A 27,494-nucleotide genomic window follows, 5' to 3' on the forward strand; every position below is an offset into this window, starting at 1 on the left:
TCCTCAGCCTGGCCCGAACCCAGGTCCGCAACCAGGACCTGGCCCTTACAACCCGCCTGCCCCTGGCCCGCAGCCTGGTCCTCAGCCTGGTCCTCAGCCTGGTCCTCAGCCTGGTCCTCAGCCAGGTCCTCAGCCAGGCCCGCAACCTGGTCCTCAGCCTGGTCCTCAGCCCGGCCCACAGCCAGGCCCGCAGCCTTGCCCTCAGCCCGGCCCAGGTCCTCAGCCCTACACTCCCGGTGCGACGCAGGGTGCATCGTGGCAGCGCAACCTTCGCCAGAACTAGTCGTCGGTCGGCAGATCCATAGTGCTCTTTCTGTTTCTCTCACTAGATGTAATTCATCCACTTTTTCTACGGTACAATGATAATGACTTGCGAATTTGTTGTCGAGCTGAACGACTACCCGCTTTTTCGCCGCGAGGAAAATACTTCCTTAAGCAAACGCTGGATCGGACGTCTCGTCCCGAAAAGAGCCCTACCCATTCGATCGGCCTGCGTCCTCTTCGCTTGTAGTACACTGTACATACATAGCCAAGTGCAATGCGCGGTGCCGAGATTCCATTTTACCACCAAGTGTACCAAGGGTCCATAGACAGTTTGTGCACCCTAGGTAGTGCAAACGTGCCAGGGTACTCCTCGCCTCCTACCCTGGACAAGAAGCCAAAGTCCCGTCAAGACTTGGACACAGTCAAATGCTCTGTGAGCTCATGCTCAAAGTGCAACAGCTGGGCAAAGAGTAGCTTGCCGTTGTTGCATGGGTTGTCGTCTCTGGGTAATACACAGTCTTTCCTTCTGCCAGACTCCTGCACTCGATGCATTTACTTCAAGTGCTCCAAGTCGTACAATTGTGTAGTGCGCGATACCAAGTAGCTCCCGGCTGCACAATCATTGATCTCCCGGCTGCACCTAGCATCATTGATGCCGACTTCGGCAGCCGTCCAACTATCAAGAGAAGGTGCAGTCAGTTACGAATCTAGGCGGGGTCCTACTATTTATATATCACACATTCAATGTATACTTGGGTTTAACATGAAAAGGCACGACTGTATTTTATGATTGCGACCCGGTGGAGGGCGTCGTTCTTTGAGCGTCGCATCAAAATATCTTTGCCCCGATGATGCGACGCCTCTGGACAGCGGTCGCGCTGGCCCTCGCCGTCGGCGCCTCGACCAGCCGCGTGCTCAGTGACACGGATGACATCGTCGACACGGTGCCGAAGGACGTCTCGTGTACAAAGGTCAAAAAGTGCACCGACAACAACGAATGCGTGCTCGTCTGCGACCGCGGGTCGGTCGAGATCGATCCGTGGGCCGCGCACGCGCTCAAGCTGCAGCGCCAGCTCGCCTACACGCACTCGCTCTGCCACGCGCAGCTCCCAGGCTCGCACAACTCGGCCATCAACTTGGTCGACGTATGCCCTCGCCGCTCGTCGTGTCGTCCTCATGCACGTCGTCCTGTAGGGCTACGGCGTCGAAGACCACGTTTTTGAAAGCATCCTCAAGTATTTTCCGTGGTTCACGAGCAACCTCGTCGTCCACACCAACGACCAGGTACCTGTCGTTGCGCTCTCTCTCGGGTGGCTCATGCGCGACGACATAGCTCTTTAGCATGACGGACCAGCTGCGCATGGGTGCGCGCTTCATGGAGCTCGACGTGCACTGGGTCGACGACGACCTGCGCATCGCGCACTGCGGCGGCTTTGACTTGCCCGTGCTCGACGACTTTGTCGCGGGTATCAACGCGATCGCCAAGCTCCTTGGCATGGAGATCCAGTGGGACTCGGAGACCGTCGGGTGCAAGCCGTCGCTGAGCAGCATCCCCGCGCACCAGCAGCGCCCGGCCCTGCACGCGCTTCAGGAAATCGCGACCTGGGTCCATGCGCCAGGTAGACAGAAATGCACCATAGGACATGTCGAACCATGGCATGTAGAAAACGCGGGCGAATTTGTCCTCATTTACTTCGACGACCAAATCAATCTCGTCAAGTGGCACAAGGTCGAGCTGCTCCTCGACTACATCAAGCAAGCGTTCGACGTTAGCGAAATCTTCAAGCCGTCCGACGTCCAGGTACACGACGCTTCCTCTGCATCTCGAACCACATACAATCATTCCATATAGGACGGCGCGAGCTGGCCGACGTACGAAGCGCTTCTCGCATCCGGGAAGCGCGTGGCCTTTCTCTCTGTCTCGGACTACTCGCCGATTGGCGACGAACTCCTCTTCCACAAGTACACCCTCTGCGGGTGGCAAGAACCCGACTTGCCGTTCCAGCCGTACCCTGCGTGCAGCTTCAAGAACTGGAAGACAAGCACGATTGAGAACGACCACATTCTATTCCGCCCCGAGACGAGCGAGATCCAATATGGGTTCATCAACGCCGACGGCCACGTGGGTCCGAACGAGTTTCTCATCGACAATGCTCAGCTGCCGCGCCTCATGGAGTGCAACGTCAAGATCCCGTCGCCCGACAACTTGACGCCCAACCGCATGGCGGCCATGATCTGGTCGTTTGCCGAGAACGAACCCTCGGACCTCTCGGCGTGCGTGGCCATGCCCCGGGGCACGACCGCGCGCTGGGCCTCGCACGACTGCACATCGACTAAAGGTTTTCGTGCCGCGTGCTTTACGAATGCGACGACCGAGAGCTCGTTTGCGCACTGGACGCTCGGCGACGTCTCGGACGGACACCGGGTCACGTGCCCGAGTGGGTACGCGTACGGCGTGCCCAGAAATGGGTACGAGAATCGGATCCTATTCGACTTGCTCTGGAACGACAGCCCGGACGTGACAGCCGGTATCTGGATCAACGCCAAGCCCTTCCTGGACCGGATGCACAACAAAGCGCCCGTGTACGACTATGGCCAAGCCAACCTCGCGTCGTGAGGATCGCCGTGCAGATCCTGCTAGCCTTTGTTCTCCATGTGACTCGATAAATACTTGATGTGCATGCACGCTACCACACACATCGCACCGTAGAGTGGACACGACGGGGGTATATGTGCAAGAAGGCTCCGGGGTGCACCTATTGAACAAGTCAGAAGTCGGCGGCATGACGGGGGGCGGTTGGAAATGGTTGCTCCCATGGCCCAGGGTATCATGTCGATACAGTCAAACCCCAGGACAAAAGGACGCTGAAACGACTGCAACCCAACACGCTAAAAAGAGACATGGCGTTTGCGGCGGCGCTCCACTCGGCGTACGAAGCGCGGGCCGCGCACTTGGACTCGGACGACGTCGCTGGTATTCGCTCGGTACGTTGCTTTCGATACTAGCTTGTACTAGGAATGCGAACCTGCTAGCTGTTTACCTACTATGACACCAACATGGACGGCAACGTCTCGTCCGTGCAAGCCCTGCGCATGTTCCAGCTCGTACGTCGCTTTCGATTCGCTGGTGTATTCATTGCCGTAGCTCGGGCTCACGGTCAACGAAGACCACGTGAACGAGCTCGAGTTGCTTTCGTTCGCGGGTAAAGCTTGAACGCGATAGCTCATGCGACCGTGCGCGCGGTAGAGTTCCTCGCGATCGTTGACTGCCAGTACAAGGCCGCGCGCAGCCTCGACGAGGGCAGCCACGAGTGGCACCTCTTGGACCACTTCCGGCGCGATCACGTCACGCCGCACCAGCTCGCTTACTTTTTAAAAAGCTGCGACATGACCATCTCGGACCCCCACCTCGAGCGCTTCCAGGACCTTTACGCCAAGTATGCTTCCTACCTACTGGCAAGATCGCTTGCGCGACGTCGTGATTAGTGCGGACGAAGCCAGCGCGGCCTACCGCTGCTTGGAGAAGGACGGGTGTCTCAAACTCCTCAGGGATTTCCACGCGCTCGAGACGGACCATGACGCGTTCTTGCATGAGCGTGCAACGTAAAAAGTTTGTAGTCAGTCTACATACTATTGAACATAATTGTCTACGGCGCACGGTGGCGGCGGCGCGCCTTGGACTTGGATTTCTTCTGGGTGGCGCGCGGGTTGATTGGCTTGGCCGGGCTCGGCGCCGGCGACGCCGACGGAGACGGCGTCAGCTGCTCAAGGAAGCGCGCAAACCCTTCCTTGTCGAAGACCAGCGGATCCGCCTCGGTGCTACATCCATATTGGTTCGCCATGTAAAAGGAAAATGGTGACAAGTTGTACATGGTCGAGTTGGACTGCTGCGCGAGGAACTCGAGGATCGACTCTTGCGGCACGTCCAGATTGCACGAGCGGAGAAACTCGTGCAGCTGGTTGTACGAGATCGTTGCTTCTTCCTTGGGCTCGACTTCCGAGACCTCGATCGTGGTCGTCGCCGTCTGCGCTTCGAGGGTGCGCATAAACTCTAGACACTACTCTCAACAACTAGAATGAATCCAGCTCGTTGTACCATCTAGAGGGACGTCGTCGAGCTGCTTGATCTGCGCTTCCGTGAGGTCGAGGCCGAGCTATGGCAGTTATCAGAGTCTCTTCAATGGCTACGGTATGGTACGAGCTTGAAAACGTCGCGCGCTTGGTCAGGCGACAGGTTGACGTCGTCGGCTTCGTTGTCAAACAAGTGCAAGAGCTATATCAATGGCATCAACTTATTGGTCATGACGACAACGCGCCTACCGGTTCCATGGTCCGTAAGGAAGGATGAGCTTGGCGCAACGTCAAATGGATTGTGGCATGCTCTCAACGGCGGCCACCGTTGATCTTCGATGTTTTACATTGTCCCGTCGCTCGATATGTTCGTTTTTCGAGCGCTTCAACGTAAGGTTGTACGCAAGAGCGTATTGGCCAGTACCTATAAGCTTCGACGGGGTTGTATCAGAGCTTCGACGGGCTCAGGCCATTCAGAGCCGTCGGAGCTGCCACGTCCTGACGATCTTTATTCATGGTATCATTTTTAGCCAATCCATTTCATAAAGGCTCTGGATTGGTGGAGATACATTGAAATGCAATGTCCAACGACCAATCGGATGGCGCTGCCACTTTGCACCGCCGTCGTGCCATGCACGATGACAGCGGCAGCAAGGCATGCGCGCACCATCCTAGTCGAGGCCATCTCCGCAGGTCGCGATTGCCTGTTGCTACGATTCAAGGACAACCTATCGACTGGGGTCGCAGTCTACCCGACGAGAAAATTTGGGATGCTTTTGACCAATCACCATTGAGCGCGATGGGATTGGTCAAAATGCAAAGGATTTCCGCATGAGCAAGAAGGAAGCGAAGCGGCTCGAGAAGAAGCGGCAGCGCTCCGAGAAGAAGGCTGCGCTCGTCGCCGACGGAAGCTGGACGAACCCTCGGAAGCGGCGAGGTCAGCGCGAGTTCCACTGCGAGATGCGGGACGACATCGAGGCCATGGCGGCCGAGACGAGCACGACGACGACGACCGACGGCTACCGCCACGTCGCGCCATATATGCACACGTTCCAGGTGCACGTCAAGGCGCGCTGGTTCGGCAAGACGCTTTTAGACCTCTTCCTCTCCGAGTTTGGCGGCTTTGACGTGTCGTACTACACGCAGGCCATCGAGACAGGCAAGATCACCGTCAACGGCGCCATCGCAACGACGACAACGTTGGTCCGGGACGGCGACTACCTCGAGCACAGCGTAGACGCATCACGATTGCCTACAGCGCACATAAATCCCGCGTAGATGCACCGCCACGAGCCGCGTGTCCGTTCCTTTCGCGCCAGCATGATCGAGTACGAAGACAACGACATGGTACACCCGCCAAGCGAGGTCGATGGGCGGTATAGCATCGACATATATAGGTTGTCGTCAACAAGCCAAGCACGATTCCCGTGCACCCGTGCGGTGCGTACCGCCACAACTCGATGGTAGGCCTATTGCCTCGCTTAGCTTCTCTGACGACAGGATATCGCTAGACGTTTATTTTGGCGATCGACCATCAGCGCCACCCGCTGTATCCCGTGCATCGCCTCGACCGCCTCACGTCCGGTGCAACATACTTGCTTGTGGATGCATGTCGACGCCGACCACATAGGCTTGCTCGTCCTCGCCAAGTCGCCCGAGAAAGCACAGACCATGTCGGAGCAGCTCGTGGACCGAAGCATGCAAAAGTTCTACGTGGCCAAAGTCGCCGGTCGCTTCCCGACGCCCGAACGTGACGCAGCGTCGTCCGTGTTTCCGTCGTTTGGTACCGTGCACCGGGGCATCATCATGCAGTGTGGGAGCCTCTCGCGTAGATTCTGGCGTTGTCACGATCGCTGACGACCGATTGACGCCGTACTGGAAGGTGGATGCGCCGCTCAAGCGCATCTCGGAGAGTGAGAACCGGCATGGGTGCGCGCTGGACGGCAAGGTTTTTGATCGTTCCAGACCGCGTCGACGCAACGATATACTATGTAGGCGAGCCAAACCCTCATCCGCGTCCTGCAAGCCTCCGACGAGTTCAGCGTCATCGAGTGTCTCCCGCTCACGGGTCGCCAGCACCAGATCCGCGTGCATCTGCAGTTGCTCGGGTTCCCCATCGCCAACGACCCGACGTACGGCCCGTCGTCGTTTCTGGCGTCCATTCCCGTCAAGCGGCCACTGCCGACGGCGCCGGTGCTCCACGACGAGCTGTGCCCGACATGCCGCGACGGCGAGGCCGCCTCGTTCAACTGGGAGCAGCTCGAATGCCAAGGCTTGTGGCTTCACGCGTACCGCTACAAGGTAAGAATACTCCCACCGCGTCGATCGCCACAAAGTATCAAACTATCAAGTCAGGGCGACACGTTCGATGTGCGCGTGGCGTTGCCGGATTGGGCCCCTGTCGTCTAGAACTCACCCATTGGCGGAAAAGGACATTTCCGACAAGGCAAGTTGTCCACAATGACGGCGACAACAATAACAACAACACTCTATTCAGTTCGACTCTAAAAGGCGTCGCGGAGCACGGGTTTCTTGATATGGCGGCGCGGCGACGGCGGCGGCGTATGGCCTTCGTCCATGGACGGAAGGCTCTCGATCCGATCGAGGCGCGGCCCGACCGCGTCCTTGGCCATGAAGGACGAAGACCCGGTGTTGGAGCTCGAGAAGCTATGGTACTGGCTGTCATCGAACGCATACTCGCAAAAGAGGCGGGAGGCGTGGATCGACTTCTTGTCCGTGTTGGCCCAGAGCACTTTGAGGAGGCTGTTGGGGTCCGTGGACGCTTTGAGCGACAGCACGTTCTTCTTGTTGGGCATCGCAATCGTCTCGACGAGGAGGCAGTCGCGCACGTCGCTGAGCTCGACGTTGCTATAGCACATGAGCTCGTCGTACGCGACTTGGTGCAAGTTGATGTCGATCGCAAAGCTCGTCTGCGGCTCCATGTAGCCTTGGTTGGGCCGGACCTTGTAGCGCTGCGGCTGCGCCGTCTTGATCTTGAAGGCGACGCAGTGCGCCGACGTGTTCTGGAGCGTCACTTTGCCGGTTGGCTTCTTGCCCACGTCCAAGTGGTACAAGAGCGTTTGCGGCGAGAGGCTCACGAGACCGGTTGGCGTCGGCATCGACATTGCATAGTTCTTTTCAAACGCCCGCAAGAACGACTTCATCTTCTTGGGCGGCTGCTCGACGTGGCGCGCGTCGTACTCGGACTGGCGGATCCACGCTTCGTCCGGCATCTCGAGCGGGGTATGGTCGTCCGGTGTCTCCTTGAACGCAAAGGTCTTGAGGATCGCTTTCGGAAAGAAGCTGCGCCCGCTGCCTTGGCGCACGGGTTCGAGCTCGCCTGTCGACGAGTCGGGCACCGACTCGTGGGCGTCGTCGTCGGCCGTCGCATCGCCGGCGGCAGCGGGTTCGGGGAAGGTCAGAATCGAAAAGCCAGAATTGGCATCGTCGATCGTGTGGGCCTTGGACGACGGGCTCGACGGACCATCCTCGTCTGCGGTAGGCGCTTCGACAGCAATAATGGCCTCGGGGTCGGCGACCGGCGTTGTCGGCACCGGTGCCTCGTCCTTGTCGTTGCCATGGTCGTGGTCGTTGTCGTCGTTGTCGTCGTCGTCGGTCGTTTCTTGAAGGACGACGACGACAGGGCGCGTGGGAAGTGTGTCAATGTCGCCGGAGAGCGACACGGACGCCCGTGGTGACGACGGCGCCGGCGACAACGGCCCCATAAAGGACGCGAACGCGTTGTCGACCGTCATCGACGCCTCGCTCGTCATGTCATCGGCCACGTGCAGTGACGACCGCGGCGTATTCATGTTGATCGCAACCGCGACCACCGGCGATGCCATGATGTTGACGTCATGACGCGGTGACATGGACGCCGTCGGCATCGGTGCCCACATGACCGGTGCCGGCGGGTGCACGACGGGCGCGGCCACGACGGGCGGTGGCGGCACCAGCGACAACGACGGCTTCGGCTTGGCGGTCGTTGTCACTGCCACGGGCATGTACTTGGAGGCGAGAATGTCCATGTCATCGAGGCTAAAGCGGACGCTGCTCCGGCGCGGGCTCGCGCTCGCCTCGGCGATGGTCTCTGGCATCGGGAGGTACTCGGCGTGCGCGACTGTATCCCGGTTCGCGACCGTGCTACTGCGCATATCGTACTCGGTCGGCTTTTCAAAGTGCACGGGCAGCGGCTCCAAGGCGTCCTGCGTTTCTTCCAAAGCGTCGTCGTCCATCGGTGCCAAGAGGTCAATCTTGGTCGTCGCCGCCGGCTTGGGTTTGTCGCCGACGCTGGCCGACAGCTGCCGGCGCAACGGACTCGCGGATCGCAAGCGACTCGTGTCGACACTTGTCGCAAACGGTCGCTCGAGCGGCGGCGCGTTCGAGAGGTGGCTCGAAGTCGCGTCTTCGTCGTCGCCTTCCTTGACGCCCTCCAAGACGGCCGTCGACGGCCCCAATTCGCTCGGTGGCGCGTCCCCGGACGACGGCGGCATGTCATCAAACAGTGTTTCCCGAAAGTCGTCGATCGTGTTGCGCGGCAACAAGTGCTGGTTGAGCGACCGCTGGTACTGCAAATGCTCGAGCGGCGTCATGATGGGCCGCATCGGTGGCGCCCGCGTGAACGCTGTCTGGAACGACGCGCACTCGCTCACTTCGGACGCGCGGCCTTCGTCGGGCGTCGTGACGTCATCGTCCGTGTCATGGCGGCGCAAGGCCGGTGCGTCCGACGACCGGTCAATCGGCACGGGCGCCGTCACCTCGAGCGCAAACGACGTGACGTATTTGTGGACAAGAATCTTCTTGTTGGCGTCCGACGCGTGGTGCCAGAGGTCCTTGAGGTACTCGATCGTCTGGTCGTACGACGGCAAGGCCGTCATGGCCGCGATCTCGCTGAGCTCGAGCTCCATGCACTGGACGCGCACCTTGTATTGCGGCAGCGGCGACGCGTCGTGCGACCGCAGACGCTGCAAGAGCTCTTTATGCAGAGACGGCGCGAGCTCGAGGCGGACATTGGTCTTGTCCGGTCCGTCCAGCCAGCCTACTTTGAATGGCACGGCCTTGCACTTGAACTTGCTCTCAATCCGCACGGTGTACGCCACGACTTTGGAGCACCGGTTCTCGATCGAGACGTCGCAGGACCCGACGTTGGCGTCGTGGGCTGGCACGGTGAAAGGCAAGACGTCGGCGGCCGGCGTGATGGCCACGAGGAGGCCGGACCGGTCGGCCTTGACGCGCGACGGCACGACCTGCGACGGCAGCGGTCGCGCACTCGGCGTCTTTGGTGTCGGCGACGAAGCCTTCTTCGGGACAACCACAGAGGCGGGTAGCGGCAGCGGCGCCGAGTCGTCGATCGAGGTCAGAAAGTGGGCGTGGGACAGATTCGTCTCGGACGGCGGCGGGTCCACGGAGAAGGCTGACGTCTGCGAGAGGACGCTCGCGCCCGACTGCAGGAGCACGTGCGGCGTATGGCTCGTAAACTCGATTGTGGGTTCAAAGCGCATGATAAAGTTCTTGGACACAACGTCGCGTGGGCCGAGGGCTTTCCAGGCCGTCGCCCACGCGTGGTCTTTCGCCGCGCTCTTGTCCTTGCCGCGGAACGCCAGCGACTCGCGGCACGCGCCATCGCCCGACTCGGTCGACGGCGTCCCGCTTTGGATGAGGAGCCTATCGGTCACGACCGTCGCCTCTTGGCTATTTTGGCGAAGTGCAATCTCGTCGTAGAGCGCTTGCCGCAGCTCAATCTTGATCTGGATGGTCTCGGATGGTGCGAGCGTGCCTTTGCTGGGCTTGATAAGTACCGCTCCGGGTTGAGCGTCTTGACGCTAAAGATCGTTGGGCGGCGCGTGTGGAGGTTGCGCATGGTGACGTGGCGAGAATGCTTGATGCCATGGGTATCGAGGACGAAGACGACGAGGTCGGACGGCTCGAAGGCGACGCTCGAGTTGCAAGGCGCCTCAATGTCCAAGGCGACGACCTTGGTTCGGAGGCTCATCCTGCCACCGCCGCCGAAAAGAAATGGCGGCCGCCGGCCATCGCGATGTGATACGGTGCATTACACCACTTGGCGACGAGTTTTGTCCAATGGCCTTGCGCCAAAGTGTCTTTTCGCTTGAAAAACGACCGCCGATTGGCTAAAATCGCACCACGTACCATGCCACCTGCTCGCGTCATCCGGATACGAGACGAGGCATTCCCTTGGATTATCGGTTACCATCACTATAAATCGGAAAGCGTCGCAAACCGGGAATCGCCCTTGCGAAGGGCCGCGCGAGAAAACCTTGCTTTTTGTATGCGTGTTATTTTCACATGTGAAAAACGTGCGCCACATGACGTGGCAAATAGTCGTGGCGCGCGGGACAGGCTTCGTGACGCTCGTGCCACGGGCTTCAAGCGTTTGGCCGACTCGGTGCGGCAGGAGCCTCCCGTCCTAGCTATCACAAACTGTACTACTAGGCGAGGTTAGCGTCATCACACATGGCTACACTGCATTGTTGTAGGCGAACGAACCAGCGTGTTCAGCCAAGCGAGAGGCGGAGTTGGAGGATGGTGTGGCCGCCGCCGACTGGCGCGTCACACACGACGACGGGCCAGAAAGGTAGAACATGGTCCAACGAAGGTATTGTTAGCGCGCTTCCATCTCCGATCCATCTCGTCGGTCTCGACCTTGGCACGTGGGATTTGCACGGTGCAAGAAACACACACCACGCGTCGACCACGTGTTTTTCACATCGTTTTTTTCACGCTGTATTTCCCACCAATGGCGACGTGGCGCGGCCGTGGGTCATAGAATTCCAATCGAATTTGCACCGTGTTATATAATATGCATAGCTTGGTAACTGTATACAATAGAATAAAAAGGCAAAACGAGCCACGAAATCAATAAAATGAACCGGCCGCTGGCCTCTTGCCTCGGCAGTAGCAACAAAGCGGATTCGCAGCAGCAGCATGGCCGACTACTACGACGTCCTCGGCGTGCCCAAGACTGCGTCCGCGGACGAGATCAAGAAGGCCTACCGCAAGCTCGCCATCAAGTACCACCCAGGTACACCGCGCGCATCGCGCTGCCACGAGGCTCATGCATGCTGGTAGACAAGAACCCGGACAACCAAGATGAGGCCGAGAAGAAGTTCAAGGAGATTGGCGAGGTAGACGACGACAACAGCAATGATATCTGCATGTACAGCGTCTGATGCATGCGTCTAGGCCTACTCGGTGCTCTCGGACGAAGAGAAGCGCACGACGTACGACCGCTTTGGGAAGGCCGGCGTCAACGGCCAGTCCAATGGCGGTGGCATGCACCCGAACTTCAACGCGCAGAACGCCGAAGAGATCTTCCAAGCGTTCTTTGGTGGCCAGGACCCGTTCAACATGTTCTTCCAGCAAGGCGGCATGGGCGGCATGGGCGGCCAGCGCGTCCACGTGTCCAACTTTGGCGGCCCGGGCTTTGCGTTCCATTTTGGCGGTCCCGGCGGCATGCGTGGGCGCCACCCAATGCACCACGCCCGCCAGCGCCGCGAGCACGACGAGGCGCCACAACAGCAAGCCGTCGCGTCCGGCATGGGCGGCGGGAACCTCCTCCTCGTCTTCTTGCTGCTCTGGATGATGGGCGTGCCGTTGAGCTACCTCTGGGTGCTCTTTATGATCTACAGCTACTTTGGGTCGCAGCTCGGCTGGTCGTAAACCCACGTGTAGTATTTACTGTAGGATAGAGTTTTAGGTACATGCCAGAGTCGTAGAATCGTTTCCACACTCGCTGCTTGTCTTCGACCGCCTGTCTTTTCGTTGGTCCCCGACTCCGGTCCACAGCGCAAGAGACCTAATTGATGTGCAAAAGTCGTGTAAATTAGTTGATAGCGATATAGTCAAAGGCAGTCAGGGGTCTCGGACGCGCTAGGCGGCGTAGAGCTGGCGAAGCCGCTTCATGAGCTTGATCGGTGACGAGACCGACAAGAGGTTGATGACGGCCGCCGGCATGTAGCCGCCGAGGTCCATGTGCACAATCAGTGTCACCGAGCACGACGTCGGCGTCAGCGGACGAACAATGTACCCCGACACGTGCGTGTGCGCGCGCACGAAGTGCTTGTCGACAGGCACGCTATCATGCTCGACGCTCTTGGTGCCAATGACGATGGAGCCGTCGTCCAAATGCTGCTGACTCGTGACGACGAGGAAGTCGCGCGCCGTCGTCGGAAACACCGGCTTGGCCTGCACATACCGGATGGACGTTGATTCTTTAAGCGCCTCGATGACGCGGCAGTTGTCGGTCATCTCGTCAAAGATGTGCATCTGCGAGGCGTCGCTGAGCTTGGCCGCGAGGTCGTCGGCGGCGCAGTCGACGGTCGTCGTGGCCTTGATCGCGTTCCACGCCGAGCCGTCGACGATACCGCGGTCGATGGAGACGCCGTCGTTGTCCTTGACGTGGCTCCACGTCGTGCTCTTGTCGTCGCCCGAGTCCTTGGCGAGGATGTCCGAGATGCTTCTCGCGCCGAGCGCGAGGTAATCTTCGGGCGAGTTGTTGTTGATGTAGCTGCTCGAGCTGCTCGAGCTGCTGTTGCTGAGGCGCATGGTGACTGTGGTGGATGTGGTGAATTGATTAATGGAGACACGCTCAACGTCGTGGTGTTATTACGGGACGCGACTCCATGCTAGGACGAGATTGGCAGAGATTTCCGAGAGGTTGAGGACGTTTCAATCATCTGTCTCAACGGCCGCCATGGACCTCCACTAGGACGCATGACGAGAACCTCTAGTGTGCAGACCCGGGGTGGCAGAGCTAAGAGAACAAAGTGCAAAGTGGTCGTGGGTAGCGGTGTGGCTCGAATGAATCACAACAAACTAACACAAAAAGACCTGAATTGCAAATGCGTACTGCAACGACGAGCAACCCATGCTCCCGACCTCTTGCTCAATCACGCCAGCGATACTATGACCTTGGAGACGGGTAAGCTCCATAATTTGAGGCATTCGCGTAGACCCGCCCGTCCTGCACGAGCAACTTTAAACGTAATCTGCACTCTCTACTACAATAAACATCCTGGTTATGGTCCATGCGCGGATTGGAGATGCAGTCTCAGTGGACTTGTACCTCTAGTGCTTGGACAAAAATCTGCGCCAGCGTCCGATAGACGTTGTTATAAATGGGCTAGGCTATCGACGGCGCCATCTTGGTTGGTCTCATTCGTCGTGTGCTCGGACAGATCCCAGTACTGCTACGGACCCGGTACTGAGAGCAATCGTGAGCCACGAGCCGACGCAGTCGCACTTGATGTGCTGTCGTGTCAAACCGATGGATCCATCCGGATGTGGGCAGCATGTGATTGCCTCGGCCGTCGCCGGTTCCATGCATCGTGTATTGAAGCCAGCTCATAGCCCTCGGAGCGGCGCTGTCGGCGTCTCGGTGTCGGCGGAGACGCCGCCAATCTCGGCCCGCACCTGCTACCGCACTGGCATCAATGACATTGCACCTCACGCGCAGGTGGCACCGACGAAGCGCTCGCTCTCTCGTCCCACTCGTTACACGCGGCGCCTACAGTGTACACGACGGCCGCGCTGCGACAGTGTCATTTTCCGCATCCTTCTCATGCTCGCCGAACGCAGCCTGTGCCTCAGCGTCGATGACATCTTGAGCGCCGAGAACTTCCAGCTCACCGCGACGGGCGAGTCGCGCTACTCGCTCGACACGGTCGGATCCCTCGTCTCGGCCGACGTGCCGCCGCACAACCCGTACCGCGAGTCGCAGTCGTCGGCCGGGTCGGGCTGGAACACCAACGGCCTCGACGGCTTCGAGTGGACCACTGCGCTCACGCAGGACAACGTCTTCCACGTCCCGTCCGAAGACGTCTCGTCGACGTCGACTGCGTGGACAACGACGGCGTCCGCAACGGCCAAGAAGACGCCGGCGACGCTCATCTCGGTCTCGCCCATGGAGCTGCACTTTGACGCCAACTTGGCGCCCAAGCACACGCTTGAGATCGCGAATGTTTCGAGATCGCAGTCGATCCTCTTCAAGATCAAGACGCCATCGAAGTACCGGCAGCATTATGTCATTACGCCCAACAAGGGCGTCCTCCGGCCGTCGAGCGCCCTTACGATCTCGATTGAGATCCCCAACCACGAAGCCAAGCGGCTCATCCAGACCAACACGCGCCAATGCACCACAACGTGGGCCCACCCTGTGAAGGTCCAGCTGCTCAAGGTCCACGACGACGTCTACGACCAGCTCGAGTGCATGGAGTACGACGAGCAGCAGCAGCTGTACGCGACGTTGTGGGCGGCCGCGGATGCGACCACGGAGGCGTGGCGTCTCGACGAGAAGATGCTCACGTTCCACGTCAAGTGCACGCGCCTCCTCTTCCTCGAAGCCGGCGTCATGACGATCGCCTCGCCCCTCCACGTGACGGCCACCACGAACCAGTTTGAGACGTGCCTCCACAGCCTGCGCCTCTATAGCCTCGAGAGCTCGGCCATTATCTACTTGCACAACAAGGCATCGTCGCCGGTCGCATACAAGGTGCTCACAACGGCGCCGGCGCGGTACCGCATCTCGCCGTCCTTCCAGCTCGTGCCGCCGAAAGCCCGCGCGGAGCTTCGCATTTGCTTTACAAAAACCTTTCAGAGCTCGGCGCGCCATCTCGGCGGCGCCGTCCGCTTAAAAGACACGCTGCGCATCGAAGCCATCGTGCTCACGGGCTTGACGCCGTCCGTCGAAGTCGAGACGCGCCGCTCCAAGGACGATATCAAGCGCATCGTGCAGTCCATGTGGCCCACGTTCGACGCCGACGTCAAGAGCATGACATACATCTCGTGCATGGTCGACCTCGTCGTCGCGGCCGACTGAGACGAGGGCTCTTTGCTTCTGCAAGCATACGATAGTCCGTGGGTCGAACTAGTATGCAACATAAGTGTCGTCGTCGTCGTCGTCTCGTGGGTGCAATTGATCGAGGCATGCACGGTTGGGCGGGCCAAGGGCGGCTGGCTCCAGCGCAAGCGTACCGTACGCTACCACGCACCTGTGAACGCAATCGCTGTGCCATCGCCCGGCGCGCACGTGACTAACGATCGAAAGACCAACTGTTGGTGTGACCAGGATACCCAAGATCGCCTTTCTTGCGACGCCACGCACGAGTGCCACGTCACTGGACCGCAACGGTAGCCTCCTCGCGTGCAATCCACGGCCACTGCAAACGCTCGGGACAAATCCCACCAGATATCACAATGGTATTGATACCAGATATCCAAATGGTATCACCAGATATCCAAATGGGATCTGATCATATCAGAACGGGGTGCATCGCTCAGGCACCACCTCGCGTGCTCGCACAGCGCAGGCCGATTTTGTCCCCACGCTTGACCATGTAACGATGAGCTTGCTTGATTTGCGTTCCATCATTGCATCGCTATAGCCCCACGGACGACTGCACAGAGTCAGCTATTCGTGGTACCGTGCCAGGAGACCGAGGCCGCGAGGAAATCTTTGATAGCCGGGGTCCAAGACCCCGCAACGACGAGCCCGCTGTGGCGCCCACCAAAGCACACTTCTTCCTTGATTCGGGTCAGCCGAGTACAATTCGTGGTGTGGTCGTTGCGTTAGATGAAGACACGGCTGTCGTCTTCGACCATCGCCCCTTGCTTAGACACGAGGTTACGTCGCGTCACGTGACAGCAAACTCGAAGTCCATTGCTTCGATCTTCGAATTCAGGGTACCCTCATTCGAATTGGCGCGGAATCGCTGACGCCGACGAGATCTGGCAGCCAAGGACCTGCAGCGGCTTTATGCGTGTGCAACATGGGTCGTCGTGCAGGAAGGACCACCTGCGTATCGTGGAACGTTGTCGTTGTCGGATTAGATGAGTAATTCTGGGTGCTACAACGCGGGTGCCAACCACATCACAATCGCGATGGCGAGCGAGGTACTAGCGCACAACGTGCACGTCGTTGCAGCTATCGTCGCCCGCGGCGGCGACGACATTGGCGCCATCGAGCAGCTCCTTCGCGGCAACGTCGCCCTGCTCGAGACCCTCGCGACGGCCCGCGTGTCACGAAGAAAAAGCGCGATCCTGCAGCTCCACGACGCATATGCGGCACTTGCGTGGACCATGCGCTTGTTGCCACAGATGCCGCCGGCGCTGATTGCGGTGGTCGAGGACGGCGCGTCCTTGCTCGCGGGTCTTGTCGCCGCGCCAAGCGACCAGTCCGGGGAGTGCCAACCCCCAGGAAGACGATAGCATGACCCAAGAAGCCTCGTCGCCGGTGATCCGACTGGAGCTGGACCCGCCTGTCGTGCTGGCGCACCTCGACGCCAACTTGAGCCGGCAGCAGTCGTTCACGCTTCGCAACCCGTCGAACGATGTGTCGCTGACCTTCAAGCTGCGCACGCCCAAGGCGCTGTGGCGGCAGATCCTCGTGACGCCCAACACGGGGCGTCTCGGGCCGCACGAGTCGATCGCGATTGTCATCGAGCTCGCGGACGACGAAGTCGACCGGCTCACGTTTCGCAGTACCGAGTATTCGACGACGAAGCTCTGGACGCACAAGCTCTTGGTCGAAGCGCGCTCGGACGACGGGGTGTATGGTGCCAAGCAGATGGGGCGCTTTACTGTCAAGGCCACGCACCTCGGGCGGCTCTTGCCGCGCTTGCCAGCGCCGCGCCGCCTCTACCTGGCTTCGCGGCGGCTCGACTTCGCCTTTTGCATGGACGAAGAGACGCTGCAGTTCCACGCCTTTGGCAACACGTGCCTCTTTGATGTGCGCAACATGAGCAAGGGCGCGGCACTCGCCGTGAAATTCAAGACACTCTGTCCGACGCGGTACTCGATTGCGCCGCCGTTTCTCGTCTTGCCACCGGGCGGCGCCCGCACCATCACGATCGCGCTCACACGGAGTACACGCAACCGCTTGTACGTGTATGAGAAGAGTCATCTTCAGCTGCGCGACTGCCTCCGTGTCGAGAGCGTCCTCGTGCCCCACTACGCGACGGTCGCGGCCGAGGCCTCGCGCTGCCCAAACGAGCTCGCTAACGTCCTCGACCACGCGTGGCGCTTCGTCCGCAACGACGCCCTCCATGTCGAGTACATTCCATGCGCGTTTCGGTTTGAGATTGTACCGCCGCATTTGCTTCGTCGTCGCGGCGTGGGCTCAAGCCCGCGGCCACAGCCTTGTGAGGCGTTCTAGGACAGTTGAGGTTGCGGTCGCACTCGTATGTTTATTACAAAGTACAGAGTTGTGTCGCGGGGTCGCGGGAACTTCTGGACGAGTTACTACATTAGCTCTTGGGTGTTTGAGTGTGTGGAATTGAAAAATGATTTTGAATGAAAGAGAGTCGTCTGAGAAGAGGTTTTGGTAGGAATTGGGGTGTCGGTCGTACGCTCGCAGATCGCCACTCGCAACCTTGTTGGCTGCGAGAAAATCAAAACAGAGGTTGACGTCAGTTGAGGCGTCGCTACGTTCTGCCTCGTATCGCTGGCCTCGCCGACTGGCCATGGGAGGCTTGTGCTGAATTTGGGTTCGATTCTGGCGCGACACTTGGCCTTGCTTCTGACCACTGTGGTCGTGAGTAACTGGAGGGCGCTCTTCTGTGCATAAAGACGGCGCTTCATCGCCCGACGAACAAGGCCGACGACCTCAATTCGGCGGGTCATTGCTACTTCGCGCAAGTCATCCATCCAAGCGGGCGGTTGCCGTTGGGGCGAGCCGTTGCGGGCCAGAACGTTCGACGCTTGTCACGCTGCCACGTCACAGCGACTGATTTTCCGAAACCCTGCCAACAATGTTGGCGTCAGTCTTGGAAACGATGGGTCTTGTCCAGAGCCTGCCACGCGACGACGGACGCCAGGTGCACCCACTGGCCGCCTTCCCCGAGGCCTTCTGCGTCAAGCCCTCGTCCATCCAATACCCGAGCGTCGTCTGCAGCCCGAGCAAGCACGTCGCGCTAACGCTCGTGCCTGGCGCGTCGGCCATGGCGGTCGTCCACGTGACCAACCCAACCAAGTACCTCATTGCCTTGCACCTCTCAGCGTCGCACGATTTCTATACGATCCGGCCACCGTACACGTGCCTCCCGCCGGGCCGGACGATCGCGATTGCCATTACCGTCTCGGCCGCCGACTGCCTCCGCGTCCTCAATACGCCGGCGCCGCGCAAGCCGGATCTGCTCACACTCGCGACGGCGTCGTTCAAGGACGTGCCTGCCTATTTACACAGCCGGCTACAGACCGAGGTTGTTCAAGACGTCTGGCAGCAAATTCCGCCCGAGTACATTGCGACGACGACGCTCCATGCATCGTGCAGTCCGTGGACAACGGCGGCCGACGACGAGCCGTGAATCAAACTCTTATCTATCACCCAATACCCTAATATATATATGTATATATGTTGCATATTCGCCATCGGGTGGCTGGCGGCGCAAGCGGCCGATGAACCGCCACCCATGGCAGCATCGAGCAGGAACGTGTGCTGTACAGTAGTCAAGTTGTGGGCGGCGGGACGACGAGTGGGCCCCGACCGTTTACGATGTGGGAAGCGGAGGCGCGTTCTTCGGACCCTTGTTCGACCGTCGCCCCTAACCCCAATGTGCGTCAGCCTTCACATGACACACACAGGATGCCGCATCCTACCTGCCCACGACCGCCATTGCCATCTCCACGGCTGCCATTGCCATCTCCACGGCTGCCGTTGCCGTCTCCACGGCCGCCGTTGCCGCGAGGATTGCCGCCCTCACCACCGCCGCGGCCGCCTTCCGGCTTGGGCTTCTTTCCTCGGCCCGACCGGCTTCGCCCGCGACCACCACGACCGCCTTCGTCTGTCGGTGCAGGTGGCATCTCGAACGACATCGAGGCCGCATTCAACGACACGGGCAGCGGCGGTGGCAGCGGCGGGGCCGGCACGCTCACCGTCGGGCTGCCTTGGGCATGATGCGAAACATGCCTGGCTGGAGCTCCATCTTGGGCTCGTCGGCCACAGGCGCGCGGTCCTTGCGACGACGCTCGCGCTGCTTGCGTTGGCCTATGCACATCCATGCGATAACATCTTACTTACTGGGAAGGACGCACTACCATTTTTGGTCGTGTCTGCATTGGCGTTTGTCGCATCCACAACTTCGGTCGATATCGTCGTCTTCTTGGACTTGCCCTTCTACATACCGTCATCATGCCACGCGATGAGCATCCAAATGACGAGAGCGAGTGCATGTGGTCAGCGTACTACCTGTGCGGGCTTGTTGGTTTTCTGCAGGGGTTTTCCATTGCGCCCAAACGTTGTCGACGCTCCCCGCAGCTATGAGACACCCCACGTATGAGGATGGATGTCTTGTGCGTCATGAGGAATGAGTACCTTGGCTTTGCTGCGGCGCTCGTTCAGAAACTTGACGAGGGCGGGCACAGGCTTGGCCTCAGCGTCGTCGCCGTCGCCAACCATCGGCTCCGGCACCGTCGGGTTCTCGAGCTCCTCGAGAAAGACGACAAACTCAGGGTCGCGCTCGTACGTGTTGACCTTGTTGTCGCGGCGCCGCTTCTCGCGGGGCAGTTTTTGGTTCGGCGCGACCGCAGCCTCGAGCACGGCCGCGACGCCACTGCTGCTTTCGACGGCCTTGCCATTGAGCGCTGCGAGTACCTTGAGCAGCTCATCGGGGTCCTTTCGAAACTGCAGGTACAAGCGGGCGGGCATCGCGGGCATGCCATTCTTGGTCGGCTTGCCGGCCTCGAAGCGGTAGAAGGCCGGGCACGCCGCCTGGACCTCCGTGAGGCTGGGCTCGTAAGCGAGGCGTCGGCGTCGATGGGCGCCGGCAGCGGGTACCCGCAGAGACCGACGGCCTCGGCGCGGGTCGCGTCGAACGGGAGGTTGCGGACAATAAGCTTCTTCCAGCGCATCTTCTGCCTGCCGTTGAAAAGGGATTTGGCAGGCAAAATAGTGTGTAGCGCACACGATTTCCAGTCGTTCATGAAATGGTGTGTGGATCGTTTCTCTGTGGTTGACGGCAATTCAATTAGGATGGCGTCATACCATGCTCGCTCTATTCCCGCGTAGTACTGTATCGAAGCAACGAACGATAGATCAGTCGCGTCCAAGCTACTGCATCTCGCCGGGCGTCCTTCCATCGATCAGGCCAACGAGTAGCACAGCTCGGGATTCGCATCCCAAACATACACTATTTCATGTGACATCGATGGATCGTAGATGAACTTAACGCCACACAGTACTTCCGATACGGCACGTGCAAGCTTCGCATCCGAGCTTTGCCTGCGTAACCTGCGAATTACCGCATAAGGGCAATGTCAACCCTCTGATATTGCATACTTGATATTGCACTATGCGTTGTGGAAGACTTGGTGCAACGCGGAGGTTCTTTACACCAGCGATGCATCCTTGTTTATGAGCTGCCGCCGATGGCTGCGGCGCCACCGATACAAAGAAATGGCACCGCACCGACTCGCACCGACAGTATTTGCAGCAGGCGCCATCTGGCTTCTGGCGATCGCAAAACCGATTGCAAACTGTGTGTTTTTATACACTGCATTCGATGGGCGACACACCAAAGGGCATGGCTTTGCACGTCAACTCGCCACTGCCCATCCATCCCATGCGCGTCCACTGCAATTGCCTTATCCGAGACGCGCCGCCAGGACGCCATCTCCGGAGAACGGGCGGAAAGACGCTGCCGCCGCGACTGCGATATGCGCGCCGTACGCTTGCAAAACGCGAGACGACGCAATTCTGACATCCAAGTCGGCGCCGCGCGCTGGATGCGCCAACGCGTCGATTTGATTCGTCGACAGCTGGCTAGACACGCCTGTCCGACGTGGGCGGTGCCACTCTGTACTTGGCTAAGGGAATTCGCACGGACGGATCCCACGGCGCGTTGCGCACGCAGGTCACCTAGATCGCTTTGCCACCTGGTGGCTGGTGCGACGTTCGGTGGCATGGATACGCCGCGCACGAAATACGTTGCTTTGCCTGCCAATGCACCCAGACGCAGCGTCGCAGCAGCACTTTTCGATTTCCGTTGGACCCATCACACAAGACAAAATGGCCCCCAAAGTTGTGTCGGTCAACGACGTCATCCGCGCCATGTCCAAGGGCGACATCACCGTGACCAAGCCGACCGACCCGGCGCTCAAGAACTCGTCGTCGGCCTCGAACGCCGAGCTCGAGAAGGAGCTGCTCAACCACGGCATCCACGCCGGCAAGTCGGAGCGCAAGTACCAGGAGCTCGTGCTCGGCATGGTCAAGGACGACATGTTCTGGGTCCGCAACTACTCGCTGCACCCGAACGCGCACCGCGTCCGCGGCTGGATCCGCCGCCACGACCGGTTCCGCGCGTGCATGCGCGAAATGGTCAAGATGATTGCACGCATTCCTGACACGGCGTCGACCGCCCGCGCGCAGCTCGCGTACAACCTTGGCGCCAAGTTCAACGCGTTCTTGACCGAGCTGGACGACCACGGCAACTTTGAAGACGCCGAGCTCTTCAAGTACTTTATCGACAACATTGACGGCTGCTGGGAAGACTTTGAGGAGCTCGAGGCGCAGCACGCCGACCACTCGATGACCGACCAGATCGTGCATCGGCTCGAGAAGCTCATCGCGGCCCAAGGCAACGTGAGCCAGGCCGAGCTCGTCGAGCTCCAGTACAACTTTTACCTCTTTTACCGCGGGTCGCTTGCGCATCTGGCGCTCGAAGAAAAGATGATCTTGCAAAAGTGGCTCAACTTGACGCCGCAAGAGTACCGCCACTTCCGCTCGTACCTCTCGTGGAAGCACATTCTGACGTACTACAAGTTCTTCAAGCTCCTCTAAGGAGCGACGAGACGATGATATTAGAGTTAGGACCCTTATATATAATAGCCGTACAACGACAAGTTTTTGCGTGCACGCAGCAATCGAAGCTGCGGCCACAAACCAAAATCGACTTTCGCATCGTCTTCCAACGCAGCTCGCCAGGATGCTCGTCACCGCTCCACCTCTGAGTACGACAGCCAAAGCTACGACGATGCGCCAACTTGTTGGGGATCGGTGCGCATGCCACTCTTCAATGGCCACTATCTTGCACATCGCTCGCCGTGCGGCGTGCACGCGTTACCTACGATGCTTTTCCAATGCCACGCCAGTGTATGTGGCCAGCGGGCACTTGACCGCGCCGTTGATGCCAAGTCGCTGTTAGGTTCGGAACCGACCGTGTTGAATGCACGCACATGTCGGGAGGATTGAGTAGCCGCCAACGGATCGGTCGTCCAACACTTGTGGCAAAGTACTGTTCAAGTCGTGGACTGACGCGATCACCGGGCGTTGCACGGAGGTGGATGGGCGTTGGGTTGCAGAGCTATTTCTGGTCGTGTCCCACCAAACAAACGAGGTACCATGATCTCGACGGACATGCTCGTGCACGCGAGCAAGACGAGTGTCGCCAAGGACGAGTCGGCGGACCACTACCTCCGACGTCTCACGCACCTCACGCTCACCAACAAGAAGCTAACCGGCATTGCCAACCTGGAGCTTTGCCGGAATCTCAAGGTCGGCATCTTTGGAAAGCGATGCGACGACGACAACATCGTGGTCTCGTAGGTGCTGTATCTCTACGGCAATCGCATCCAAACGATCGAGAACCTCGCGTTCGCGTCGCAGCTGACGCAATTGCACCTTCAAGACAACCGCATCACGCGCATGGAAGGCCTCGATGCGCTCGTCAATCTCGAAAAACTGTACCTATGACGTGGCACAACCAGCGAGCGACCACGACCTTGCACTTGGTTCTAGGTGTCTCGAAGGCAACCAGATATGTCGGCTCGAAGGCCTCGAGCACTGCAGCAAGCTCACAGAGCTGCATTTGGCCAACCAGAATGTATCGACAACTGGCTTTGCCTTGGACGATGCCGCTTCGCTCGCGACGCTCAGCGTACGACACATCCTCCACCGTGAGTCCGCACGGACTGAGGTCGCTTGGGTAGCGTTGCCTGCGCGTGCTGAACCTTGCCAATTGCAATGTGCAACGCGCGGCACCGTTAGTGGCGCTTGGTCGTCTCGAACAGCTCAACCTCGCACGGAATGCCATCAGCGACATGGAAGTACATACTAGTACCACCTCGTTCATTGAAAACAGCGACACACAGGACGTCTTCGCCCTCGTCGGGGGCCTCCGCTGCCTTCGTGACCTGAATCTGACCAACAACCATGTCAACGCGACGCCCAAGTACCGGGAAAACACCATCATTTTTTCCGGCGCCCATTTGCGTACGAATTGCTATGCTCAAGCATGGAGGCGATCCTGCCCTTTAGAGGTGCTGGATACAAAGGACATTGACGCCAAGCAGCGGGCGATGATGCAGTCTCATCTGGCCTTCAAGCACAAGTACTACATCCATGTCTCTATCGATTACCGGCTCATGCACTTTACAGGAAACGCATGGAGCGTGGGAAGGGCCCGATCGACCCCGAGGTGACCATGTCCCTCAAGCCGACCGTGTCGATACCGATGAGCAAACGACTGGGCGGCTCGGGCTTTGATGTGCTCGGCAGCGCCATCTCGCGCCCCCGTAGCAACAACCACGACGACCACGACGACGGATTGTGAGGCTGCAGCGTCCAGCAGTCTCGACACGACGCAGAAAGACATGCATAACAAAGGAACAAGGGAAATGGAGTGTACAGATCGGTCGTCTATGCGACTTGCTTGGCAAACTTGGACGGGTACGGCTTCTCGAGGTACTCGGCGATGAGCACGGCGTTGAGCGCGGCGCCGCGGAGGAGCTGGTCGCCCGAAACGAAGAGGTCCAGGCCATGCTCTTCAAAGACGATGCTCTGGCGCACACGGCCGACTTCGATGTTGTACTTGGACGTGGCGTGGAGGGGCATCGGGTACTTGTTGGCCAATGGCTCGTCGACAACGTCGACACCGTCGGCTTGGCGCAGTAGCGCGCTAGTATGCAAACACAATCAGATGTCGTCATCGTCTGGACTCGTACAGGGCATCGGCGGGCGCGATCGGGCGCTTGGTCTGGATCGTGATCGCCTCCGAGTGCGCGCGCAAAATCGGGATGCGCACGGCCGTGCAGCTGATTTTCATGTCGAGTTCGTCAAAGATCTTGTTGGTCTCCCACGTCACCTTCATCTCTTCCTTCGTGTACCCGTTTGGCTGGAAGACGTCAATGTGCGGGATCACATTGAACGCCAGCGGGTGCGCAAACACCTTATGCGACGGCGGCGCGCCTGCGAGCGCGTCCTTGGTCGTGTTTAGCAGCTCGTCCATGCCCTCGACGCCGGCGCCGCTCGCGGCCTGGTACGTCGACACGATCATCTTTTGGATGCCATAGTGGCAGTGCAGCGGCCAGAGCGCCATGACTGCGATCGCCGTCGTGCAGTTGGGGTTCGCGATCAGCCGCTTCGCGCCAATGGACGCACCATTGATCTCGGGAATCACGAGCGGCACAGCCGGCTGCATGCGGAACGCCGACGAGTTGTCAATGACGACCGCGCCGCCGGGCGCCGCAATCGCCTCGGCGTGCTCCAGTGCGAACGAGCCAGACACCGCGAGGAAGACATAGTCCATGGCGCGCGCGGCCTCCACCGTGAAGAGCTGGACCGTGGACGGCCCAAACGGCGTCTCGACGACCTTGCCTGCCGAGCGCGCGGAGGCGAAGAGGTGCACGCTCGTGACTGCGAACTTGCGGTCGTGGAGGACTGCGAGGATCTCCTGCCCGACGGCGCCCGTAGCGCCCACAATACCAACCTAGTCGAGGTCCGTGAGCCGCCAGCCACGTTGGCCTGCATGTTACCTGGACCATCCTGCGTGCGAAAAATCGGAAAATGGGATCGCACGGCTTGAAGCAGCGCCATTTGTGATTGGGCCATCGGGTCCTGCTCGAGTATGATTGGACAAAAGTAGGTACGCATCTAATTCTTATGGCGCAAACTCGGCTCTTGTGGCCGCGCCGTCGACGGGAAGGCAGGATTGAATGGACAGGTGACGGCCTGCAGGCAGCCACGAGATGCCAGGTACAAGCAGACGCTGCAAGATCTCTGCATGCGAGATGCGCTTGGCGAAATGCAAGCATGCGCATCGACCCACCTGCATGTCGGAAGCAACTGGTGCCACCAAGACGCACGACGGGGAGCATGCAATCACTCAGTTCTTGGTTTCTTACCGCTCGCTGCGCCATTGACGACTGTGTATATAGATGGCATTTGGCGCGGTCATGGCAGTTCGCTATGTTCCAAGGGCGCCGCTTGGTTGCAGCACTCGAGTCTTCTTCGTCTTACATTACGTACTACCTAACCAGTACTAGTACACTACTGTTGGGGGTGGAAGACAAGACCCAGCGAGTGTGGCAATCCCGTTACCTGGACAAATGTACGCAGCTACTCGTCGGGACATGGAGCGTGTAGTGAGCTCATGTAGATGGGATTGCTTGGGTGGCGATGCCTCGGGTGGTCGAGCGCAAGTTGGTGTGCAGCAGTGAGTACGCGCGGCCGTTGCTGCTGTCGGTCCGCTGTGACTGTGACGTAATGGCACGCCGACGTCGGACTGCCATGTTCCGACGCTACACCCACGCGATGGTGGCCCGTTCCGTTACCTCTGCACTCTTCGCAGCGCAAGTTCCTCGTGGTTGCACACGCGGCGCCCGGTGCCACATCCAAGTGCACTCACTCGCTACCGAGCGCCGTCATCTCTGGGTGCGGCTAGACGACGCAAAGAGCCGACTAATACAAGCAACGTCAAGTCGTTTCTTCGGCGCGGCACGGCGACGGGACGCATGAGATGGCCGTGCCATGGACACGGATGCGGCAGTGCACCTGGATGTCGGCCCTTCTTTTTGCGCGGCGAGCCGGATATACAGCGCGCTGCGTATCTACCCACGGCCGTCGCTTGCTGGCGGACATTGGCTGGCGGATGCATGGTTCGACGGCAATGACTGCTTGGATGATGATGGTGGCGCCACGTTTTCTTATGCAGGATTCGTCGACACCAATTGGGTAATACGGTTTGCACAACTTCAACAAAGTAATAGTGTGCAAGCGAACCGACGCGATGTCTTGGGTGTTGCTCGACGCCGTACGTACAAGTATGTACACGCTGGGTTGCACATTACAAGTGCCTTTGCCATCTTGTGCGTACTGGGACTCGTCGCCGTGGTCTTTCGAGGTCATCGTCTCGGACCCATGGCTAGCTGCCTGACAAGATACCGAAATAGTGTGAGTTTTTATTGGTGTGGACGATAAAAATACAATTCGATGCTGCGCAAACTGAAACGATAATCTCAAATAGAATGCGCTTCCTTACAAAACACAAGCTACAATAAAAATGATAATAAAATATCCACTTTGCTGCCGCAACACGTTGACAAGACAAAGCGTCGACCGATGGCCGGCGAGGATCGGACCGCCTTTGTCGAGGGACGAAGCATGGCCTTGGTCGACTTGGCCTCATGGAACCACCTCTGCTCCATGGTGCTCAACGTCTATGGCCATGCGGCCGTCGTCCAATGGCTCGCCGCCATGAGCCTTGCGGTGCTGTACCTCTACGTGCAAGGCCATGCGATCGTCGACTTGAGCGTCTACGATGCTGTCGTCGTCGACCACGCGATCGCCGGTCTTGGCCTCTCATTTCCGATCGGCTACGTCGTTTTGCTCAATCTCTACTACTCGGACGTGCATGACGCGGTCGGCGCCGCGCTCCTCCTCTTGCGCGTCACGTCGTGCTGCATCATGGGCGTCGCATTGACCATCTTCCTCGCCGAGTACTTTACGCGCCGGATTCTCATCTCGCTTGTCCTCTTCGGCTACGGCGCGTGGGGCTTCTTCTACGCGTGGAGTGTGCCCATCTGGCGCTGGTACATGTACGACGTGTGCGAGCACGGCCTCATTGCATACCTTCCGGAAAGCCTCCAGACGATGCTGCTCCAGACGACGCTGCTCGAGTGGCTCACCGACACATCGTTCTTTGACAGCATGCAAAAGTACGTGCCGTTCCTGATGCCACTCTCGCTCGCCGAGCAGCAGCGCGTGGTGCGGAGTCTACCCGCCGACGACCAAGCGCGGCTGCTCAAACCTGGTCTCCTCCACCTCCTCCCTGACGCGGTGCAAGAGACGTTGTTGCCCGAGACGCCATTGGAACGCAACGACGAGATGGTCGTGCTACGCCGGCGGCCGTCGTCGGCCATTGTCGCCCAGT

General features: G+C 59.3%; 15 protein-coding genes across 15 annotated transcripts in view; 10 read left to right on the plus strand and 5 right to left on the minus strand.

Moving 5' to 3' along the window:
• Positions 1–1,112: 1,112 nt before the first annotated feature.
• On the plus strand, positions 1,113–2,928 carry SPRG_08328 (hypothetical protein; the record flags this gene model as incomplete). The annotated part of the gene is made up of 5 exons (XM_012347571.1): positions 1,113–1,409; positions 1,459–1,548; positions 1,598–1,883; positions 1,929–2,065; positions 2,117–2,928. The coding sequence occupies 5 exons, from the start codon at positions 1,113–1,115 to the stop codon at positions 2,879–2,881; spliced, it is 1,575 nt and encodes a 524-aa protein (XP_012202961.1). The 3' UTR covers positions 2,882–2,928.
• A 205-nt stretch (positions 2,929–3,133) lies between these two features.
• SPRG_08329 (hypothetical protein) lies at positions 3,134–3,871 on the plus strand (the record flags this gene model as incomplete). Its single annotated transcript, XM_012347572.1, has 5 exons — positions 3,134–3,249; positions 3,298–3,369; positions 3,410–3,467; positions 3,512–3,701; positions 3,751–3,871. Exons 1-5 carry the CDS (start codon positions 3,166–3,168, stop codon positions 3,869–3,871), a joined length of 525 nt encoding a protein of 174 aa, XP_012202962.1. The 5' UTR covers positions 3,134–3,165.
• On the minus strand, positions 3,834–4,631 carry SPRG_08330 (hypothetical protein). The gene is made up of 5 exons (XM_012347573.1): positions 4,585–4,631; positions 4,463–4,537; positions 4,361–4,418; positions 4,135–4,315; positions 3,834–4,083 (listed from the first exon to the last, which is right to left on the minus strand). Exons 1-5 carry the CDS (start codon positions 4,591–4,593, stop codon positions 3,912–3,914), a joined length of 495 nt encoding a protein of 164 aa, XP_012202963.1. The 5' UTR covers positions 4,594–4,631; the 3' UTR covers positions 3,834–3,911.
• Positions 4,632–5,166: 535 nt separating this feature from the next.
• SPRG_08331 (hypothetical protein) lies at positions 5,167–6,744 on the plus strand (the record flags this gene model as incomplete). Its single annotated transcript, XM_012347574.1, has 8 exons — positions 5,167–5,568; positions 5,614–5,682; positions 5,733–5,798; positions 5,847–5,919; positions 5,966–6,110; positions 6,148–6,283; positions 6,331–6,636; positions 6,691–6,744. 8 exons carry the CDS (start codon positions 5,167–5,169, stop codon positions 6,742–6,744), a joined length of 1,251 nt encoding a protein of 416 aa, XP_012202964.1.
• Positions 6,745–6,801: 57 nt separating this feature from the next.
• On the minus strand, positions 6,802–10,341 carry SPRG_08332 (hypothetical protein). The gene is made up of 2 exons (XM_012347575.1): positions 10,134–10,341; positions 6,802–9,999 (listed from the first exon to the last, which is right to left on the minus strand). The coding sequence occupies exons 1-2, from the start codon at positions 10,325–10,327 to the stop codon at positions 6,840–6,842; spliced, it is 3,354 nt and encodes a 1,117-aa protein (XP_012202965.1). The 5' UTR covers positions 10,328–10,341; the 3' UTR covers positions 6,802–6,839.
• Positions 10,342–11,252: 911 nt separating this feature from the next.
• Positions 11,253–12,103, plus strand: SPRG_08333 (hypothetical protein). The gene is made up of 3 exons (XM_012347576.1): positions 11,253–11,377; positions 11,425–11,480; positions 11,539–12,103. Exons 1-3 carry the CDS (start codon positions 11,281–11,283, stop codon positions 12,013–12,015), a joined length of 630 nt encoding a protein of 209 aa, XP_012202966.1. The 5' UTR covers positions 11,253–11,280; the 3' UTR covers positions 12,016–12,103.
• Positions 12,104–12,155: 52 nt separating this feature from the next.
• Positions 12,156–12,921, minus strand: SPRG_08334 (hypothetical protein). The gene has a single exon (XM_012347577.1). It carries the CDS (start codon positions 12,898–12,900, stop codon positions 12,226–12,228), a length of 675 nt encoding a protein of 224 aa, XP_012202967.1. The 5' UTR covers positions 12,901–12,921; the 3' UTR covers positions 12,156–12,225.
• Positions 12,922–13,915: 994 nt separating this feature from the next.
• SPRG_08335 (hypothetical protein) lies at positions 13,916–15,212 on the plus strand (the record flags this gene model as incomplete). The annotated part of the gene is made up of 1 exon (XM_012347578.1): positions 13,916–15,212. The coding sequence occupies one exon, from the start codon at positions 13,916–13,918 to the stop codon at positions 15,170–15,172; it is 1,257 nt and encodes a 418-aa protein (XP_012202968.1). The 3' UTR covers positions 15,173–15,212.
• A 1,021-nt stretch (positions 15,213–16,233) lies between these two features.
• Positions 16,234–17,506, plus strand: SPRG_08336 (hypothetical protein; the record flags this gene model as incomplete). The annotated part of the gene is made up of 2 exons (XM_012347579.1): positions 16,234–16,487; positions 16,537–17,506. The coding sequence occupies 2 exons, from the start codon at positions 16,234–16,236 to the stop codon at positions 17,504–17,506; spliced, it is 1,224 nt and encodes a 407-aa protein (XP_012202969.1).
• Positions 17,507–18,094: 588 nt separating this feature from the next.
• Positions 18,095–18,678, plus strand: SPRG_08337 (hypothetical protein). The gene has a single exon (XM_012347580.1). The coding sequence runs from the start codon at positions 18,102–18,104 to the stop codon at positions 18,654–18,656; it is 555 nt and encodes a 184-aa protein (XP_012202970.1). The 5' UTR covers positions 18,095–18,101; the 3' UTR covers positions 18,657–18,678.
• Positions 18,679–19,606: 928 nt separating this feature from the next.
• On the minus strand, positions 19,607–20,199 carry SPRG_08338 (hypothetical protein; the record flags this gene model as incomplete). Its single annotated transcript, XM_012347581.1, has 2 exons — positions 19,607–20,075; positions 20,126–20,199. 2 exons carry the CDS (start codon positions 20,197–20,199, stop codon positions 19,607–19,609), a joined length of 543 nt encoding a protein of 180 aa, XP_012202971.1.
• Positions 20,200–21,318: 1,119 nt separating this feature from the next.
• On the plus strand, positions 21,319–22,170 carry SPRG_08339 (hypothetical protein). The gene has a single exon (XM_012347582.1). The coding sequence runs from the start codon at positions 21,356–21,358 to the stop codon at positions 22,124–22,126; it is 771 nt and encodes a 256-aa protein (XP_012202972.1). The 5' UTR covers positions 21,319–21,355; the 3' UTR covers positions 22,127–22,170.
• A 491-nt stretch (positions 22,171–22,661) lies between these two features.
• Positions 22,662–23,979, plus strand: SPRG_08340 (hypothetical protein). The gene is made up of 7 exons (XM_012347583.1): positions 22,662–22,840; positions 22,892–23,028; positions 23,084–23,222; positions 23,275–23,391; positions 23,437–23,557; positions 23,603–23,675; positions 23,723–23,979. Exons 1-7 carry the CDS (start codon positions 22,688–22,690, stop codon positions 23,895–23,897), a joined length of 915 nt encoding a protein of 304 aa, XP_012202973.1. The 5' UTR covers positions 22,662–22,687; the 3' UTR covers positions 23,898–23,979.
• Positions 23,939–25,126, minus strand: SPRG_08341 (aspartate-semialdehyde dehydrogenase). The gene is made up of 3 exons (XM_012347584.1): positions 25,099–25,126; positions 24,289–25,052; positions 23,939–24,242 (listed from the first exon to the last, which is right to left on the minus strand). The coding sequence occupies exons 1-3, from the start codon at positions 25,105–25,107 to the stop codon at positions 23,984–23,986; spliced, it is 1,032 nt and encodes a 343-aa protein (XP_012202974.1). The 5' UTR covers positions 25,108–25,126; the 3' UTR covers positions 23,939–23,983.
• A 1,557-nt stretch (positions 25,127–26,683) lies between these two features.
• SPRG_20597 (hypothetical protein) overlaps positions 26,684–27,494 on the plus strand; it is a gene marked incomplete at both ends in the record, with an annotated part of 1,479 nt that continues 668 nt past the window's right edge. The window contains one exon of the mRNA XM_012347668.1: positions 26,684–27,454. Coding sequence (XP_012203058.1) covers positions 26,684–27,454 — 771 coding nt within the window. The remainder of the gene's footprint in view (positions 27,455–27,494) is intronic.

This window comes from Saprolegnia parasitica, assembly GCF_000151545.1.
Source record: "Saprolegnia parasitica CBS 223.65 unplaced genomic scaffold supercont2.37, whole genome shotgun sequence".
NCBI classification, from domain to species: Eukaryota; Oomycota; class Saprolegniomycetes; order Saprolegniales; family Saprolegniaceae; genus Saprolegnia; species Saprolegnia parasitica.

Coding starts and splice junctions, on each gene's coding strand:
- SPRG_08333 (XM_012347576.1), top strand. CDS start 11,281: ATGGCCGACTACTACGACGTCCTCGGCGTGCCCAAGACTGCGTCCGCG. Junction 11,378..11,424: donor CGCCATCAAGTACCACCCAG/GTACACCGCGCG, acceptor GCATGCTGGTAG/ACAAGAACCCGGACAACCAA. Junction 11,481..11,538: donor AGTTCAAGGAGATTGGCGAG/GTAGACGACGAC, acceptor GCATGCGTCTAG/GCCTACTCGGTGCTCTCGGA.
- SPRG_08332 (XM_012347575.1), bottom strand. CDS start 10,327: ATGAGCCTCCGAACCAAGGTCGTCGCCTTGGACATTGAGGCGCCTTGC. Junction 10,000..10,133: donor AAGACGCTCAACCCGGAGCG/GTACTTATCAAG, acceptor CGTGACCGATAG/GCTCCTCATCCAAAGCGGGA.
- SPRG_08340 (XM_012347583.1), top strand. CDS start 22,688: ATGATCTCGACGGACATGCTCGTGCACGCGAGCAAGACGAGTGTCGCC. Junction 23,029..23,083: donor CTCGTCAATCTCGAAAAACT/GTACCTATGACG, acceptor ACTTGGTTCTAG/GTGTCTCGAAGGCAACCAGA. Junction 23,558..23,602: donor TTTTTCCGGCGCCCATTTGC/GTACGAATTGCT, acceptor CCTGCCCTTTAG/AGGTGCTGGATACAAAGGAC.
- SPRG_08341 (XM_012347584.1), bottom strand. Junction 24,243..24,288: donor ATCGCGCCCGCCGATGCCCT/GTACGAGTCCAG, acceptor TTTGCATACTAG/CGCGCTACTGCGCCAAGCCG.
- SPRG_08337 (XM_012347580.1), top strand. CDS start 18,102: ATGTTGGCGTCAGTCTTGGAAACGATGGGTCTTGTCCAGAGCCTGCCA.
- SPRG_08334 (XM_012347577.1), bottom strand. CDS start 12,900: ATGCGCCTCAGCAACAGCAGCTCGAGCAGCTCGAGCAGCTACATCAAC.
- SPRG_08330 (XM_012347573.1), bottom strand. Junction 4,316..4,360: donor CGACGACGTCCCTCTAGATG/GTACAACGAGCT, acceptor AGTAGTGTCTAG/AGTTTATGCGCACCCTCGAA. Junction 4,084..4,134: donor CAGCAGTCCAACTCGACCAT/GTACAACTTGTC, acceptor ATATGGATGTAG/CACCGAGGCGGATCCGCTGG.
- SPRG_08339 (XM_012347582.1), top strand. CDS start 21,356: ATGGCCCCCAAAGTTGTGTCGGTCAACGACGTCATCCGCGCCATGTCC.